An 18,457-nucleotide genomic window follows, 5' to 3' on the forward strand; every position below is an offset into this window, starting at 1 on the left:
ATAAGACTCTGCTCGGCACACAGTGGGCCCTCAGGACACTTAGTTGAGTACATGTTAATGAATTTTGATGGCTGCTTATGGAACAGAATTGATAGAGGTTTCCAGGGTCTGGTTGGGGTGGAACATTTGCTCTGGGGAAAGGGGCTGATATGTAGAAGCCTACCTTCTTACAGAGGTGAGTCAAGCCAGAGTGAAGGTCCTCCAGGTCCTGAGGCAGGGCACCCTTCACCCTCCTCATCAGCACCTCCCTTCTTCCTGCCATGCAGGGTGATGTGAGCAGAGCCCAGGAATGCCTTATGTGGATCGACAGAACCGAATCTGTGGGTTTCTGGACATCGAGGAGAATGAGAACAGCGGCAAGTTTCTGCGGAGGTACTTTATTCTGGACACCCAGGCCAACTGCCTTCTCTGGTACATGGACAACCCCCAGGTGAGAGGCTGCATGGGAAGGTGGCTGGCTGCCTGTCACTGCTTGGGAGGAATATGCATGGGATTAGGTCCAAGCACTTCATCTCTTGTGGGCAGCATCACACTGGTGGTCAGTAAGGAGTGAAACTCCCCACAACACACACACACACACACACAGCCATCCCAGATACTAGTTTGAGGAAAAAGAAGCTCATTTGTCCTGATCCTGGGGATCTGGTATCTTTTCTTACGCTCAGGAATTTAAAACTTCAGAAGTTCAGCAGAGGCCGGCCCGGCTTGTTCCAGGCTCCAAGGCATGGCTTGCTTTCTTTCACTTCCCTTGTTGTGACTGTGGCCTCATGGCCACTCCTGCTCTTCCAGTCTGGGGCCCCTCCCTGGCAGGGAGTGTGGCCTGGTTCCCTGAGCTCAACAAACGTTGGACTTCTTTGGTTTCTTGCATCAGGGAGTTGTAGAATCCTGGGTGGGAGGTGACCTTGGTGGTCACCTAGTTTTGCTTCTTGATGGTAACAGATGAGAAACTGAGTCTCAGACATTGGAATTGACTTCATCGAGGACATGGCCAGACTTAGGTGACCTGCCTAGCATTTTGTGGCAGTGAGACACAAAGATAGTGTCCCCTACTTTTAATTGCTGGGCTTGGGAGCCCCTGGTGTTGTCACTGGTATGAGAAAAAGTCTCAAGTCTTTTTATTTCTGGTGCTATGAGTGCTGTTGGGTCTTTCCTTCCCATTGCCCTGGAGTAATGGAAGTTTGGTGGAATGAGTCCCCAAAGATTGTCATGGCCCCTGAATGTCAAGTTCATGGGTCACAGCCATGTTGTGGCAGGGAGGAGTGTGGGGCTGAGATCTGGCTCTGGTTCAGAGACTTGGGAAGGGGAAAGTCTGAATGTTAGGGGATGGATATGTGCTTTAAGATGTGCAGTGGAAAAAGATTACTGTGAATCTCTAGGTTATTATCCAGGGACTAACCCTCTAGAGGCCTTTGGCATTTGCCCTCTGGATTTGATGGCGAGAGAACATGCTATGGATACAGAAAACATACTCTGGTTAGCTGCTGCTAGTCACCTCCTCCAGAAAAAACTTAACCCCTAAATAGAACTGTGCCCCGTGTGTCACCTCTCATTCCTGATAACCTTCTGTTGATCACTTTCATTGAAAATGCTGAGTGTGCAGAATGAACCCTATGAACACTTACATCCTTGACTTAGCCTGGAATGCTTGCCTCTTATAGTGTTTTTGTGTTAGGTTTGCCTTCTGGCCCTACTCTATCATTTTCCTTGCCTTTGTTCTGTACAGGTGCCTCTAGCTGGGTCAACAGAGCCACTGCAAAAGGAAGTGGCATTGTTGGAGGAGCTTGGGATCAAATCTTTGTTGCTGGTTGACTTGGCCCCTGGCATGCCAGGGGTGAGCTAAGGGTGACTCATGGTCTCTGGGTCTTATCATTCCCTTTCTCTTTTTCTCCCTCTGTGTACCTTCTCTGACTCACCTATCATATTAGCTAAGGTAATTCAAAAGTATTTTTATCCTGACCTACCTGCTTACCGCCATGCTTCCTGCTAAGACTGTTCTTAATGCAGATTCATTTGCTTGGGGAATCCTGACTTAACTGTTGCCAGCTACCGCCCCTGAGAGCTGGATCCTCCTTCATATCCTGGACCACAGACTGAGAGCCTTGCTGTCAGTGACAGATCACTCAGGGCCACATTGTTACCATCTCAGATTTCAAATGTTGCCAGTTGTCAGGATTTCCCTTGCTCTGTCCTGCCCACTGATTTTACTGTTCCTTGGTTCCAGAACCCACAGTAACCTTGAATGCTCTGCCCTGGGCTGCCTTACTAGCACCTCTGGGGTCAGCCCTCGTCTGCCAAGGGCAGCCTCTTGCACTTCCCTGCTGACTGAGCTCTCAGCTGCACTTTGTGCTAGAGCCTTCTTTGAGTTTGAGTTACCAAATAGAACTTGTGGTCACTGCTGGGGAGTCTTTACAGTTTCCCTGGAAGCAGAGATTTCAGCTGGCCTGGCATATGCCTAAAAAAAGCAGAGTCTTGCTGTTGACATAGTTCAGAACAATAGTTTAGAACATTTTCCTCCTTCAGCTGTTGACTTAGCTCATCATTGTGTTAATGGCCAAATAGCCATTCTAGATTTGAGAGTGCATATTTTTATAAGTTGTAAAATAGTATTAGTGAACATTTATTACTGTGTGGCAAGAACTGTTCTAAAGACTTCATGGGGTTTTCATTTTATTCTGACAAGTCTAATTGATAGGTATTATTGTCCTTACTGTAAAGGTGAGGTGGGTGAGGCAGAGAGGGGAAGAATTTGCCCATGGCTACATAGTGAAGAGTTTCAGAGCCAAGATTCCAGCCCTGGCAGTCTGACTCCAGTTCTTCTGCCTTTATTGCTGATAATGAGACCATCATCGTAATGTTGCTTAGGAGGAAGGAAAGCTTTAGAGGCAGTCTCTGATGAAGAAAGAGAAGCCAGAGGACGCTCAGGGCTGGGAGGTCCTCTAGGGTAGGGAGCTCATCTGGCTTAGGTTTTGATCCATAGTGTCCAGCATTCAATAAAGGTGTGTGCTCAATGAATGGATGAACAGACCAAAGAGGGCCAAGTGAAGAGTCTGTCCAAAGGGAGGCCTTTGTGAAATGCAGAGTGCCCAACACTGCTCTCCTGGGGTTGGGCTTCCCTTGGGCCTAAACTGAGTGGAAACTCTGCAGAGGCGGACAAAGCAGAGTGCTGGAAGTCAGGAGGAGGGTGGATTGGAGATGATCCCCAGGAGCAAACGGAGGGGGTGGGTGGAGGGGGTGCTCTGCCCCTGAGGAGAGAGACATGGAACTGCGTTCGGTCACTCACTATCTTATTTTTATAGGGCAAAAGAGACGCCTAATATGGTATCTTAGTTAATAGGCACTAATAAGCAGGGGATTCTTTCAACCCATGTCTCTGATCTTTGCCTGTTGAAGCCACTTGGTAGTTGGTGGTTATGGAGCCTGTTTTTCCTACTGCTGCTGCTACTATTACTGTTACCTGCTGCTTATGCTTACTGAGCGTGAAATGTTTTACATACATTCTCTCATTACGTCCTCCTAATAATCCTGGGACTCAGGGACTGTGTCAGAGTATCACTCTGGACGAGGAGCAGGAAGTTTGGCAACTTTGTTCAGAGTCACACAGGTGTTAAAATGTAGAGCTGGAGTTGGAGCTGGGTATAGACGCTCCAGTGCCTGCTTTCTTCACCTGCATCCGCTTCCTCCCACTGATGTCTGTGCTCAGCCCTGTGCAAGGTCCTGGAGACGAGGTGGGAGCTGAATTCAGTGAAGTCTTTGCCACCGGGAAGCTTCAGGTTTAGCTGGAGAGATGAAAACATCACACATAACTGTGGCGCTAAAAATCTCAGCGCAGCTCTATAACAAGATGGCACAGTGTTAAGTTGAATGGCCCAGATGCCAGTAGGTTGGCTGAAGGGGAAGGGGGTGCAGTTTTCTGGTGTGTCTGCCCATCCAGGGAAGGCGTAGGGCCTCAAGGTGGAGTCTCACATGGAAAGTTCTCAGGTCTGGGAGGCGAGATGAAGGATCAGATTCTGGCTCTGCCACTGAGTGGTTTGGTACATTAGGTGAGGTATCTGTGCTCACTGGGCTGTAGGTACTCTAGATGATCTGTAACATGGCTGCCAGCCCTTCGTTTCCTGAAGGGCGAAGAGTAGAGTGAGCTACTGGAGTTTAGCAACACAACTTAACACAGGTTTGCTAACCACGCCCTGTGCACCATACGCCACTGTGGATGCTGAGGCTCCAGCAGTGCGTAGACCGCATCTTTTCCTTCATGGAGCTTACACTGTCGGTGAGGAGGTGGACGATTAAAAAAAATGTGGCAGGGAGAGTGGGACCCCCACCTTCGTGGAGGGGGGTGGTGCTAGATCCAGATATGGAAGGATGGGTGAGATGAATTATTACCACAAGTGATTCCCATTTGCAGGGCATTTTATAGGTTTTGAAGTGTTTTCACTTACGCTATTTCATTTGATAGGGTTTTTTTTCAATATTTATTTATTTTTGGGAGAGTGCAAGTGGGGGAGGGAGAAGGGACAAGGGAGGTGAAGCGGGCTGTGCACTGACAGGCTGATAGCAGTGAGCCTCAAACTCAGGAACCGTGAGATCATCACTTAAGCTGAAGTCGGACGCTTAACTGACTGAGCCACCCAGGCACCCCTCTCATTTGATTGTTATGCACTCTATCCTAAGCAGAGCCAAAGGGGAAGAGGAAGGTATTCTATGTGAGGGAAACAGCAGTCATTTGGGGACAGAGGCTGTCCCAAGGAGGAAGGTGACCTCACCTGGTTAGAGTGAGACCCCAAGACCAGGAGTCAGGCACCAAGACAAGGATTTGTGCCAAGCTCTTTCTTAAGGAAATGTTCTGGAAGCTGTCAAGAGAGCTGGGAAGCAGGACAGGGAAGCAGAGGAAGCCAGACAAAGGTCTTCCAAGAAGTTGGCAAAGGGTAGGCCTCAGCCTGATGCTGCAGGGGGGCTCGCTGTAGGTTAGGCCTCGGAGTTCTCCGAGAGACATGGGCTTTCGCATGCCCCACTGGACAGTCACTGGTTTTGGCTCTACCAGTGTGGGCAAAACAGCTCCAGACGCCTGAAGGCTGCCCTCGGAAACAGAGCTGCAGGTGCCGGCCATCGTGTGCACAGCAGCCGTGTCTGCTCACGGGATGAATGGCAGGGGTACGCTAGGCGTCAGCATGCATGGGCCCAGTACAGCCCCAGATGTCTGACAGAATTTGGATTCAATGTGGTAAAGTTTTTAATACAGGCAGTGGTGACACCAGACCGATATGGGATGAAACCCATTTGCTAAAAAGCACCCCTATAAATAGAAAGTTTCAATATTTTTGGTTATGACCACAGATTTGGCTAATGCATTTAGAAATCGATACGCTGATAATATTAAGTACACAAATAATTTTTGAACGGAAGCAAACATTGGCTGGATCTCCCTGAAACGTCACCATGATATTATGGAACGAGCGCGTGTATTTTAATTTAATGTTGGTGTCTATCATGAGAGAGGAGAGGAAATACCTTAATTGGGCTGCTCTACTTTATTACAGTGACCTACAGAGTGACTAACTATATTTTAGTTGCACAGCAACGCTTATGTTCCGCCCTCGTGATGCCCACTTGCCTAAGTAATTGCAAGACGTAATTATATAGCCCTGAACAAAGGATAAACAGAAGCATGAAAATACTGTTGTACTAGATGGTTGTTCTTGTCAAATGTACTCTGCGAAGTGTATTTTGTCTCTGTTGACAGAAAAATACTCAGATGCTTTTACTTTGCAAAGGCTGTGATATGAATTATGGATCATTATAACCTTCAGAAAGATTGTTATCTCTCCTGGTAACTCTGGGGCTGCAATGGAAGCTCTTTGCTTTTTTTTTTTTTTTTTTTTTTAAAGAACTTTTAATAAGTTCTTTCCATTGAAAGTGGCAAGCAGTTTCACCCGTGTTGACAAAAAAGATGGTTATTTGACTATTTTGGGTTTTTGGATATATTAGTAGAATACAGAACAGTGGTAGCAATATGTAGAACATATAAATGAGCAATAATGTTGTCTCTTTTTTTAATGTTTATTTTTGAGAGAGAGAGAGAGAGGGAGAATGAGTGGGGTAGGGGCAGAGAGAGGTGGGTACAGAGGACCTGAGGTGGGCTCTATGCTGACACAGAGCGCCCAATGCGGGGCTCAAACTCACCAACTGTGGGATCACGATCTGAAGTTAGATGCTTAACTGGCTGAGCCACTTAGGCGCCCCGACAATAGTGTTGTCTTAAAGGCTAGGTGAAAATTGCTACTTTTTAAAATTGTGTTTTCTGTCAGAAACCTCCTTGAGCAAAATTTGGCTAAAATCCAACAATATTTAAAAGATCTTTGCATCACATGCTTTACCCTGTCAAAATGCCAAGAACGGGTAAGAGAACTTAAAAAAAATAGCCAATGCATGCCTATGGTACAAAATTCAAAATGTAGGACAGCTCACATATAGTGACAGGTTACTCCCTTCCAGTCCTCTGTGCCAGCCACGTCTTTCCCTAGCCAGAGGCAGCCCACATGACCAGTTTCTTGTGTGTCTATCCAGAGATACTCTCTGTATAAACAAGCATCATGATAATTTTCAGATCTTCAGCAGTTGTTTGAGCCAAGTGTTTTTCATTCATGGGTTTTGTGTTATTGGTATGTGTATTAACTTTCCACGTAGACAAATGATTTAACGGGCTAAGTAGAATTTCTGGCATGCTTTTGTCCATACTGTGTTAGAGTAAGGATGCAGAATTCCTTTGGGGAAAAAAAATTCTAAAAGATTGCAAGCAACAGATCTGTACTTTCACCCAAATGCAAATTCTGTTAAGGGAACATTACTATTTAATTAATGTTTTTAGAATTAAAATTATGCATGGACTTTTGGAGAATGAACATAAAATACTAGAGTATAATCATGTGGTTTTTTAAAAAACAATCCTCCTCTTCTTTATAACAAGATGGTACTTTGTCTAAATTAAAAAGAAGTGAAAACCAAGAGGCACTTGGGGAAAATTGTGTTAATAGTTAGCCCTACTTGTTATTAAAGTTCAAGCAACTAAAAGAGAGGAAAGCTGAGAGATGTAGCTGAGGCTTTACCCATGTGAAGCCGTGAAGAAACTGTTCTAAGTTTTCTTAAAATTTGTCTTTGGTTATATTGTTGTTAATGTTTTGCTTTTAGATTTCAGTCTTCAATATTTGTTTGAATATATCTATCATATTCATCTATGTTTATGTATTTATAAAACTATATACAAAAGAATGGCATTTTATTATTGTTTTTATTCAAATAATGCCTCTGAGGCAAAGCGGGCAATTGTATATTTGGGAGGGAGCTGCCTATTAGATTTTGCTTCCGAGCCCGTTTTCTTAGATCACATCAGCTGAGCACAGAACACTTTGAGATATACCTTAATTAGGGAAACACCGATCATTTTTGAGTCTCCTGTCCTCCTCTGTAAAGTAGGGGTAATGATATTAATTATATCTCCCTCTGACATAGTTGCCGTAAAGATTAAATAATTTTTGTGAAAGTGCTTGCATAAACTCTAAAGTGTCACCGAGATCTTACTTGTTCACAGTGAGACATTTTCCTAGGGTTTCCTGGAATGTCAGTGGTGGTGGTGCAAGGTGAATAGGGAGGAAGGGACAGATCCAGAGGCCCTGTGAAGGAAGAAAATGACAGGCTTGGTGACTGACAGAAGGGTGAAGGAGAGCATTCGGAGGTTTAGGACCAGGCTGACTGGGAGAGAATGTGGATCCGCGGGCAGATGCGGGGCAGTGGGGTACGGGGCCAGTTTGAGGCTGGAGGGGAAATGACTCTTGAATTTGAGGCATGTGTGGAGGGGGCTGCCTTGAGCACAGGGGTGAAAGTGTTGGCTTACTTTTTTTTTATTTTTAATTTAAAAAATTTTTTAAAGTTTTTATTTATTTGAGAGAGAGAGAGCAAGCACAGGAGATGTAGAGAGGGTGGGGGGGGGGGGAGAGGGTGAGAGGGAGAGAGGGTGGGGGCTCAGTGCAGAGCCCAATATGGGGCTTGAACCCATTGAAACATGAGATCATGACCTGAGCCGAAATCAAGAGTTGGACCCTCAACCGACTGAACAATCCAGGCACCCTGAAGGGGGTTGGCTTATTGAGTTTAAGGTTTTAGTTTTAGAACCATTTTTGTGGCCAGTAGTTGGAGTCTTGGAATCTGAATGTGTCCAGGGGATTATCTACAGCCGGGGCCTTGGTACATGTCTTTTGGTCACTATCACCAGGATTTGGGGGAGGGAAATAAAGGGGCTGGGAATGTGGTGGCAGGAGACTTACAAATCATAAAGTCCAGCCACTGGCTGAAGCCGGTGCTGATGTGTGTCAGTGAAAAAGAGGCATCCAGATAATAGAATGCAAGCATTATACCAACACAGCAATTTATGATACAGAGTTGACTTTTCTGGAAGGCAAAGATTAAATGTGTATTTTGAACTGTAGAATGAGGAGAATAGCCATGGACATTTCACTCTTCCTCAAGTTAGTTATCAGGAAGTGGAGCTGCAGAGTGGAGGGGAGGAGATGTATTTGACACCAGAGCAACAGGTCAAGCCACTGTCTGGATCACCTAATCCCTGGAATAGCTTGGTTACTTTCCTTTTGGTTATTCTTATTCTAGGGTGAGGGCTGTGGAATGTGGGGCAGAGGGAATTATGCTTTCCCCTCTGTTCCCATCACATGGCTCTTCCTAGGCAAGTCTTTCTTTTCTGAGAGTCTGTGTCTGGCCTTGGCTTCTGGTGGTTTGAGTTGTGGTTTCAGCCCATGGGCAGCCATGTTGGCTCGGGGCCTTGTTGTGGGATTTCCACATACATTCCCTTCCTCCTTCTCCCACTAGTTAACTAGCAAGCTGGTTTTGACCACCTAATGTGTTCTGCTAGGCACCACTGAGGGATATGAGAGAAGGTAAGATGGCTAGCCTCTCTCTTTCCCCCTTTCTACTCTGAATCCCCAGTCTTTTGGAGTTTGGCAGCCAAGAGCCAGTTTGACCAGTTCCTGCCCTGCCCAGCTTGGGTAACTATATAGGGCCTCTTTTGGTGTAACCCTGCTGGTCCTGCTCTTGTATTTACCTTTCATTGATAATCAACTCTCAGATAATGAGCAGGTCCTTGTACATTTGAAGGATTGTCTCACGGGAGGTGGCAAGGTACAAAGGAAAGAGCATGAGATTGGAGAATCAGAAAGGGTTGGGTTTGCGTACTGGCCTGACTACTCAGTGCATGTGTGACCTTGAACAAGTTGCTTCACCTGCTGAGTCCTTAGTATTTTCATCTGTAAAATGGGACTGCTAGGATGAAGCAATGTGTAGGAGTACCTATCGACAGGCCTGGTGCATAATAGACTCTACATATGCATCAGCTTCCTTTTTTCTTCCTCCAGTTGTGCTTTGCCAGAATATCAGATTGCTGTTGGGAGTTACAAGCTCTGCCTTTATCTGCTTGTTGAGGAAGTCATTTCCCCACCTTGAGCCTTAGAGGACTCATATGGTGAATGATGAGGGATCACTAGAACCTTAGTGTTGTTGTGCTGTGAGTTTATGACTCTATAGTTGGTCATTTCTGTGTTCCCTGTTACTCTCATTAGAAGATGGGAAAGGCAGCAGGAGACACACGGGTAAAATTTTCTATTTCAACAAGAAATAATGTTGCTTCTGGAAAACAGGCTTACTATAGGAGGTGTGTCACATCTCTGTGTGGGCATGTCTGCTCCTTCCTTGGTAATGGAAAAGAATAAACTCTATGCTTTTCACTCATGGGAAGTGGGAGCTTCTTTGAGGTCCTTGGTGGCAGAACACTTGAGCAAAAATTAAGGTGTTGGCAGTATCGTCATAAAAACTTGTCAGTCATTCGGGGCGCCTGCATGGCTCAGTTGGTTAAGCAGCCAACCCTTGATTTCAGCTCAGGTCATGATCTCGTGGTTCATGGGTTTGAGCCCCATGTCGGGCTCTGTGCTGATGGCAAAGACCTGCTTGGGATTCTCTCTCTGTCTCTCTCTCTGCCCCACCCCTGCTGCCTCTCTCTCTCTCAATAAATAAATAAACTTAAAACAAAAACTGTCCACCATTTAATGGGAACTTGTCCTGTGCCCTACATTGTTCCAGAAAATTTAGAATGCTCCTGACTTAACAGACATCCTCACACACAATTGCTGACAGCCTCGTGTGGCACTGGAATCCCCTTTCTGTCTCCCTGCCCACCGCCCCGCCCTTCCCTTCCTCCCTGTTTACTGCTGGTGCAGCAGCCAGGGTCACCCTGTGCACTGCCACTGGGCGTGACTTTCTCTCACCAGCTGCTACATTGCCAGTGCACAGTCAGCAGGACCAGCCAGTGCGGGCGGCATTGGTCCTCAAAACGGGCAGCACCGTGGAATCAGTGGGGAGCTTGAGAAACATACAGGTGCCTGGACCCTATCCCAGATCAGCTAAAACTGAGGATGAGGCATGGGTATTAGTTTGTTTAAAAACATCCCCAGGTTGGGGCACCTGGGTGGATCAGTCTGTTTGAGCGTTCAGCTCTTGACTTTGGCTCAGGTCATGATCTCACGGTTCATGGGATCGAGTCTCATGTTGGACACTGTGTTGACAGCATGGAGCCTGCTTGGGATTCTCTCTCCCTGTCTCCTCTGCCTCTCTCTCTCTCTCTCTCTCTCTCTCTCTCTCTCTCAAAATCAATAAAAAAAACCCCACAAATATATATATATATATATATATATATATATATATATATATGTATCCCCAAGTGATTCACATAGTAGTCTTCCCATCAGCCTGTCTCCATTCCGCATCTGCTTAGATGCTCTCATCTCGATGCTTCTCGTCCTTCTCCTCAAGCCCTTGACCCTCTTGTAGCTGGGACTCAATCCTTTTATGCCCCCTGCCCCTTATTGTTGTCCCTCTGGAACCCTACCCAAGGTCATGGGAAATGCAAACTCAGTGACAGCCAAGTTCAAAACATGAACAAGTCATTCCAAAGAAACGTCATTCGCCAGTGGTGGATGGGAGGCCTTTGGCACTCTGAGTGTAGCAGGCTTTTATGGACTGGTTTGGGAACTTGCCCACCATGTAAATGGTGTTTGTTTGCTTGTTTGTTTGTTTTAAGTTGAGGAGTCTGCTCTGTAGAGGAATACGATTCCACTCATGTCCTCAATGTGCTTAAAATCTAGTAAGAAGAGACTTAAACTCACAGAAAAATATACTCCAATACAGAATCAACGGCTAGATTTTGTCATGTAGACCAGTTGTTCTCAAACTTGGGCCTGTGTAGGGATCACTTGGGAACATTTAAAAAATGTGCATGTTCTGACCACATTCCACTTGACTCTGATTCAGTGTTTTTTGGGTGAGGCCTGAGCCCGGGCCTTTTCAGGCGAGCTCCCTAGGAGATTCTGATGTGCACCAAAGTTGGAGAAGGATTGGTGTACGTGAATTAAGAGAGGGACAGACTGCAGTCAGGGTCCTCTTGTCCTTTCCCTGGAAGAGACAGTTCGTGGCCTGGAGAGGCAGCTTGCATAGGCTCTGACGACCTGCCCCTCCCCAGGTGCTGTTTCCTGGCATCCCTGGCCTGACAGCTGGCTGCCTGAGGTCCTCAGCTCAGGCATGTTGGCACATTCTTCCTTGACCAGGAAGTGTCTGCCTGGGGCTGCCACCCTGGCAGTGAGCTGTCACCATTAATCTCCTAGGTCCAGTAATTGGAGTGGACACAGAGCCATCCCTCTGGATCAAGGCTCAGTGATCTTGGGGCTGTTTACTCCTGTCATTCATTTTCCCCTGGGTGGGGAGGAAGATGGGGGGAAACTGCATTTACAGACACTCATCATATTTTCCTGGCTTCTCATGGTGGAGGTGCATGTGAGCCTAGGAGCAGACTGAGGGGGTAGGCTGTGGGTGAAGGTGGTGAAGACACCCCTGCCCTCAGGTAGCTGGGCCTGGAGAACTGCTGCTGTGTATTTCTGCAGCGGGAGAGCTGAAGGAGGCAGGGGGCGGAGGGGGGAGCAATGGAGAGGGTGGGGGGGATGAAGTAGTTGAAATCTGATCGGCTCATATCTGTCATTACGTGTGGGTTAGTGCCCGAATGGTTCCCCAGATCTCACTTCATCTCTCATAATTCCAGATACCTCTGGAGGCCTTCGGGCTGTGGTTTGGGGTGAGGAGAGGGAGTTGTGCAAGACCAGCTCTGAGACTTGGCATGTGTATCTTGTAATTAGCCTTGTGGGTCGGGGAGAGGAGCTGCCGTGTGCTGGGCTCTCCCTCTGCATTTTCATGCTGTTCTCACAATGAGCCTATGAAACAGGGTTTGTCGTCCCCATTTTATAGGTACAGAAACTTGCCTGCAGTCATAGGGCGATAATGTCACAGCCAGAATTCCAGCCACTCAAGCTTTTAAAATTTTATCGTGCTGCTTGCTTCTAGGGCATTGGGTTGAAGTCAGGAGATCTGAGCATTTATGTGAAGTGGAACAAATCCCCTCACTCACAAATCCCCTCACTTTCCTCCAATGCCAAATGGGGGCTGGGAGTGGGCCAGGTGCTCTGTGTCCAGCAGAGGCCTGTGGCTCCATGTGTCCATCCAGAGTGACTCACGGTCTCCTTGGGGCAGTGTCAGTTCCTCACCGGCCTTTTGGAGTCCTGTGGCTCCTTTTTGGACTCTGATTTAGGGGCACAGGACCTATCTCTCTTTATCCAATAGAGGTTTCCTTAAAAGTAAACAAAATGCTGTCACTGTGTATTTGAAAAAAATGTGTAAATCAGATCATCCATATTTGAAATGCTAATCTGGAGACTCACAAGGCAGCATTTTAGATTTGTAGCCTCATTTGTAAAAGGGAGAGGGGGGATATCCTTCCTGAATTTCTTACTCTAAAATTTAAGGGCTCTGAGAATCCTTTCACTGTGGTATTATCCCCATCCCTTTTTTCCTGAATAGAAAATTTCATATCTTGCATTTGCTTCAAGTGATGTGTGTTAATTTAGTTAATTGGGCCTAGAAGGACTCTTCCCTGCCATGTAAGATACTTCTTAAGGGCAGTCTTCTGGAATGACCGGTCATTTCACTGCTAACCCTTTAGGAAATTCACTAAATTCTCATTATCCAAGATTCATCTCTGTTTATTGCTTTGAGATAACCCCAGGTAATGGGGACTTCAGGGTTATTCTTTGAGGCTTATGCAACAGTTTAAGAGGTCACCAGGAGCTGTGGACAGGGTCTCAGGTCCATGGGGGAGTGAATTTTCCACGTTATAAATTAGAAACTCCATAGCTGTGATTTCTAATCTCGGTCATTTCTTTGATATGCTACCATCCCTGTGTCATCATTATTTCATTTCTAACAGTGGAGAAATTAGAAAGCCAAAGAGATTGTGCCAAGATAGAATATTGCCCGACAAGGTGCTTGTGAGTTTCTTGCTGTTTTAATAGAACATTTACTTAGTGTTTTATGGTCTACAGACATCATTCCAGTTGGTACTCGTAATGCTCCTGTAAAATAAACCGAACAGCTGTATTTTCTAATTTCTGTATTGTGTGAATCTGCACCGTGTTTATTACAAAAAGAACTTAGAGTGGCATGAAACAGGACCAAGCCACCATGGAGATCAGAGCAGTCAGGAAAGGAAAAATATAATGGCTAACACTTGTTGAGAGTCATTTATGTACCAGGGACAACTCCAAGTGCCCTTAAATGTATTAGGTCATCCGTATGGCTGCCTTATGAGGTAGGTACTATTATCATCTCTATTTTTACAGAAAAGAAAGTGGAGGCTTAGTGGTTCAGGAACGTATTCACTGTCAAATGGTGGAGCTCACACTTTTCACCACTGTCCTAGAACACAGCCCTCTGTGGTAAGTAAGGCCAAGGATAAGATTAGTGTATACATATACATGGCAAGAATTATCACTGTTTTAGAGAGGAAAGTGAGCTCAAGAATGTGGGTAAGTGGCTTGCTCAGGGTTGCAAAGCCAGGACTAGAGTCTTGGTCTTCTGTCTCTTAGCACTGTTTCCACTGCCTCACGTAGCATCATCCTTCTCAAAATGAAAAACATCTGTCTTTCAGAACCTGGCAATTGGGGCAGGAGCTGTTGGATCTTTGCAGCTGACCTACATCTCGAAGGTAATGTTCTCCTGGAGCTCTGGGAATTCATGTTCTCTAAATAGGTTTAGTATCTAAACAAGAAATGTCCAGTTCTTCTGGCGTTAACATTTGGGGGTATTCCGTGGGCAGTGAAGTGCTCCCCTGTCCTCACGTTTGCCTTTGGAACTTTGCTGCTGACCAGGGCTGGGTGGAGTGTGGCTCGCAGGTTCTTGGAGCTGAGCCTGAAGCCTCTTCCTTCTGGGACACATCAGTGATGCTCCCAGCTCCTGCCAACGAGGTATTGGTAGTGGGGATAGGAGTGGGGCATGACCTTTTTTCGAAATTGGGGCAAAAAGGAGCACAAAAACAACTACGAAACCTCCTAGTGACTCTAAAAGATTCTCCCCAGGGGTCTTGTTCTAAAGGAGCAGCTCAGAAAGAGTTGGGGCTATGCTGGATTATCAATCACCTGGACAGGATTCCTGGAGGGAAGGCTGAGAGAGCCCCGGGAAGACACTCAGTTGTGCCAGGGAACCATTCAGCAGTCAGATGACTGCTGGAGGGTCTGGCAGGTGGGCTGACGGGCCATCCCCCATCCGGTTAGTGCGGATGGTAGGAGATCAGCCCCCCTTCAGAGCAGAGAGGGGGCGGGCAGAGGGCTGGTTGATGATGCCCACACATAGCTGCTGAATTTAGCTTCTTTTAGCGGCCCCTCTCTGGAGCAGGCACCAGTGCTGACCTGTGATGCAGCAGAGATAAAAAAGGCCGGGGGATTTAGTGCCTCGCCAGAAAGAGGAACTCTTTGTCCAATGAGAAGAGCCAGGTGGCGCCCAGCCAGCACAAAGGTTCCGGAAGTCCTGCTTTCCCCACGCACCCCTCACTTCAGGCCTCTTGGGGAATCTCTGCTTCCTTGTCCACATTCTCCCACCCTCAGGGGTTGATACACGGTAGGGGGACCCAGATCTGAGTGACCACTGGCTCCTTTTCATAATGAGCTTTGGGAGCCCTTGTGTTCAGCCTGCCATCCCAGCTGGCTGGTGGGGGGGGGGGCTTGGAGGTGGAGGCGGCTGCAGGGGCTGCGGGCAGCGTCTGGCAGACACAGCTGGGCACAAAGGCAGAAGATGCAGGGCAGGGTTTGAGTGGATTAGAGAGAGGAGATAATGACCTGGTGGGGGGGGGGGCGGGAAGGGAGTAGGGCTTTAAGCAAAGCTTTGCTAGCACAGCTGTGGGCAATTTGTGCTTGCCTTGTGGTGAGAGATGTGGCCGCCTCCGAGGCTAGGCCGGCCAGAGGTTTGGGCCTTCCCCTTGCCTGTTGGGTCTTGTTGTGAGCTCATTAGGTCTTTCTCCAGGAGGCTTGGAGGAACAGAATCAGAGGGGGAGCAGAGAACCTCATTATTAGTGAAATTCCAAACCCTCTCCTGTTTGAGAGGGTTTTGGAGATTTTTTTTTTTTTTTTTTTGATTAGGGAAAAGTGAATACAATCTCCTGCTGAATCATGATTTATAAATGCAGCTCAGATGAGGGCTTTTAGAGTTCTCAGTTTTGGAGGCTGCCTCATTTAGAAAGGATGGGCATGCCTTTTAGCCCTTCTTGGGAGATGCAGGCCTGGGTGGGTGTTATGCAGAAACCCACAGCTGCCACAGGGTCAGGTTACATGGAGCTGAGAGGAGCCTTTAACTCCTGCCTGACCCAGTGCCAGAAAGCAGGGGTTTTCCCAGAAAAACATTGAGCTGTGGTGCTGGCATCAAATTTAGCCTTCCAGGTTATTTCTTGTTAACCCCTAGGTAGCACCCCTGCCCCCCAACCCCTAGAGTAAAGCATTTAACCACAGTGTTGACCTGGCTTGTGGTGTGTGTGTGGTCTCTGTGCAGGGGTGGGGGGGGGGGGATGCTGCGTGCTCTTCCATAGTTCTTTCTTGAGGGCTCGTGTTGGGAAGAGGAGTTCCTTCAGAAAGGCCAACAGAGATGAATGTTCTTGACCTGATGTCCAGGGCACCAATGGCAGTAGAACCAGGTTTTGGGCAAACTAGAAAATGTCTGAAGGTGGCCTTGGTGCCATCACCTTCCCACTTTGCTGGATGGCTCTTCTCTTGTATATAGCCAGCACCAGCATCCCACTCCCAGCTTGTGTCCCGCTTTGTCAGGGCCTTGCCCTCAGCTAGCTATAAGGAAGATCTTCCTAGAACACTTGTTCTTCTTGTTGGGGGGTGGGAGTCGTGGTCACGGATCCTTCTAAGAGTTGCATGAAGAGTGTGGACTCCTTTTCCAGGTAAAGTATGTCTGTGTGTACACCCCGGTTTTGCCTGTGATTTCAGGGCTCATTGACCCCCTGAAGCTGGTCCGGAGGCCCCTACCTAGAACCCCTCCAACCATTCTGTGTAGTTGACTGCTTCTTCCTCTGCTCTTGATGTTACCTCAAGGGGCAGGGTCACCCTGGACACGGGGCAGAGCTACCCCAGGGCTTCAAGACCCGTGTTCTGCTGTTGCTGCTTCTGCCAGAGGGGCCCCAGCTCTACTTCCGGCCAGGGGCAGACAGGATGGGGCCGGCTAAACAGTGCCCTGCCACCGATGAGTTTGCTGCTCCTGTGGTCTGTATTTGATCTGATAAGAGCGAGTTCCTGAGAGTCTGTTGCGATGTAGAGTGGCCTTATCTGCGTCACTCTGTGGGTGACCCGAGCCCATACCCCGCCTCACATCCTGACCTCCTTTCATTGCTTGCATAATTCAGGACCCACCAGTCAATCACCGCCATGCAGCTACTTAACTGTGGCCGCCTCAGGGCAGGCAGATGGTAGCACTTGGCCACACCCACTATAGTTAAGCTGTCCACCATACTTTTTCAGGATCCTCTGTTCCTTCACTACCTCTGAAAGAGGCTGCACAGGCTGGTCTGATCACCAACATGAGGTGGGGTGGAGAGCAGAGGGCTTATACTTATAGTCCCATGGGGGCGGGGATTCTGCTGCCACAGTCCCCAACATGTCGGGGAGGCCAGAGCTAACTTTCCATAGTAAATGAAGCCTGTACCTTGGCCCTTCTCCCCGAAGGACACAGCACAGCTAGAGACATGATTTCTTTTCCTCTTCTGCCATTCTGTGATTGTAAGAAGGGGACTTGTAATTGCAGTCTGGCTTTGCTAATTGGGAAGCTGATCAGAAATTTTGAGGGTGTGACCCTCGCTAAATAGCCTATCAGGGCAGAACTAGAACTGATTCAGCAAAGAACTAGCAGCCTTGCCAGATATTCCTTCCGTGGTTAGGCATGGGGCAAATTATAGACATGCATGCATGTAATCACGCACGTCCCCTGACTGAAAACTGGATAAACATATAAAAACAAATGAAAAACCAGATGATCTCTTGGTTTCAGTTGCTGTAATAAGCATATTGGTAGTAGTCTCTCAGTATAGGCTGCTGATAAGTTGTGGTCGGAGTCGACTGTCTGTCACCCAACCTGGTGAAAAGTCTCTGCCAGTGGTGCTTTCTCTGGTCAGTGATAAAAGTCAGTTTCTGGGAGAAAGAGGTGCATCTCCAAATAAGCCCCAGAAGGTCTCAAAGTGCCCAGCTTTACAAAGCCATCCGAAAGCTTCAAGTACAAGGAAGCCGTGAGACGGGTGGGTTCTGAGGGCCAGGCAGTTAGTTCTGTGATGGTCAGAGCTACACAGGAGTGGAGGGTAGGGCATGCACCTTGGGCATGGACCTTGGGCGTAAGGACCTGCAGGGGGAACATGGATGCCGAGGGATAGAGCAAGAAAGTGAGACACTGACAGATCAGAACATCAGACACAAGCAGGATAAAGGCACATACTGTGGTTCAGATGGAATTCAGGATCTCAAACCCAGGAACACCAGGCAGCACAGGGGCAAAGAACTATGATGTTGTGGAGCTCTGCTGAGTGGTTTCTGGGAATGGCGAAGACATGCCTGAATTTGGGTGGTCTGTGACTGAACTTAGGATATATGTGTTCATCTTTGCCTAAATCTTTGTGTTTTAGGACTGTTTAAAGACTTCCGTTAGGCCTAAGGCCTCCACCTCACATGATGGTGAACGTATCAGAGTATAACCATCTCCCTCATTAAATATAATTGGCTGTAAAATATTCGAAAGGATTTCAGTCAAGGATTTCAGTCACCTGATATTTGGAATGATTCAGCTGAGTAACTCTAATTTGTGATTGGCTGTAATTTTTTAGCAGTCATCTTGCCCATCCAGGAGGCTTCTTGCGAACTAAGAAAATCAAAGCTACTAATTATTTTCGAATGTAATGAAATTTCTTTGACTGTTTAAATGAAACATGAACGAAGTTGACTTAATGTGACATCTTGCAAACACTTGTCAAAGAGGTTTATATAATGTCGAG

General features: G+C 47.2%; 1 protein-coding gene across 4 annotated transcripts in view; it reads left to right on the forward strand.

Moving 5' to 3' along the window:
* The window catches only part of PLEKHA2 (pleckstrin homology domain containing A2), a 69,869-nt gene that overhangs the window by 26,161 nt on the left and 25,251 nt on the right, over positions 1–18,457 (forward strand). For all 4 annotated transcript variants that reach the window (XM_047092450.1, XM_047092451.1, XM_047092448.1 and 1 more), the window contains exons 2-3: positions 267–430; positions 14,081–14,137. In XM_047092450.1, coding sequence (XP_046948406.1) covers positions 290–430; positions 14,081–14,137 — 198 coding nt within the window. In that variant the 5' untranslated portion in view covers positions 267–289. The remainder of the gene's footprint in view (positions 1–266; positions 431–14,080; positions 14,138–18,457) is intronic.

Source organism: Lynx rufus, unplaced genomic scaffold (genome assembly GCF_022079265.1).
Source record: "Lynx rufus isolate CCGP_SWC_20201006 ecotype Redwood Valley unplaced genomic scaffold, mLynRuf1.p SCAF_3, whole genome shotgun sequence".
NCBI classification, from domain to species: Eukaryota; Metazoa; Chordata; class Mammalia; order Carnivora; family Felidae; genus Lynx; species Lynx rufus.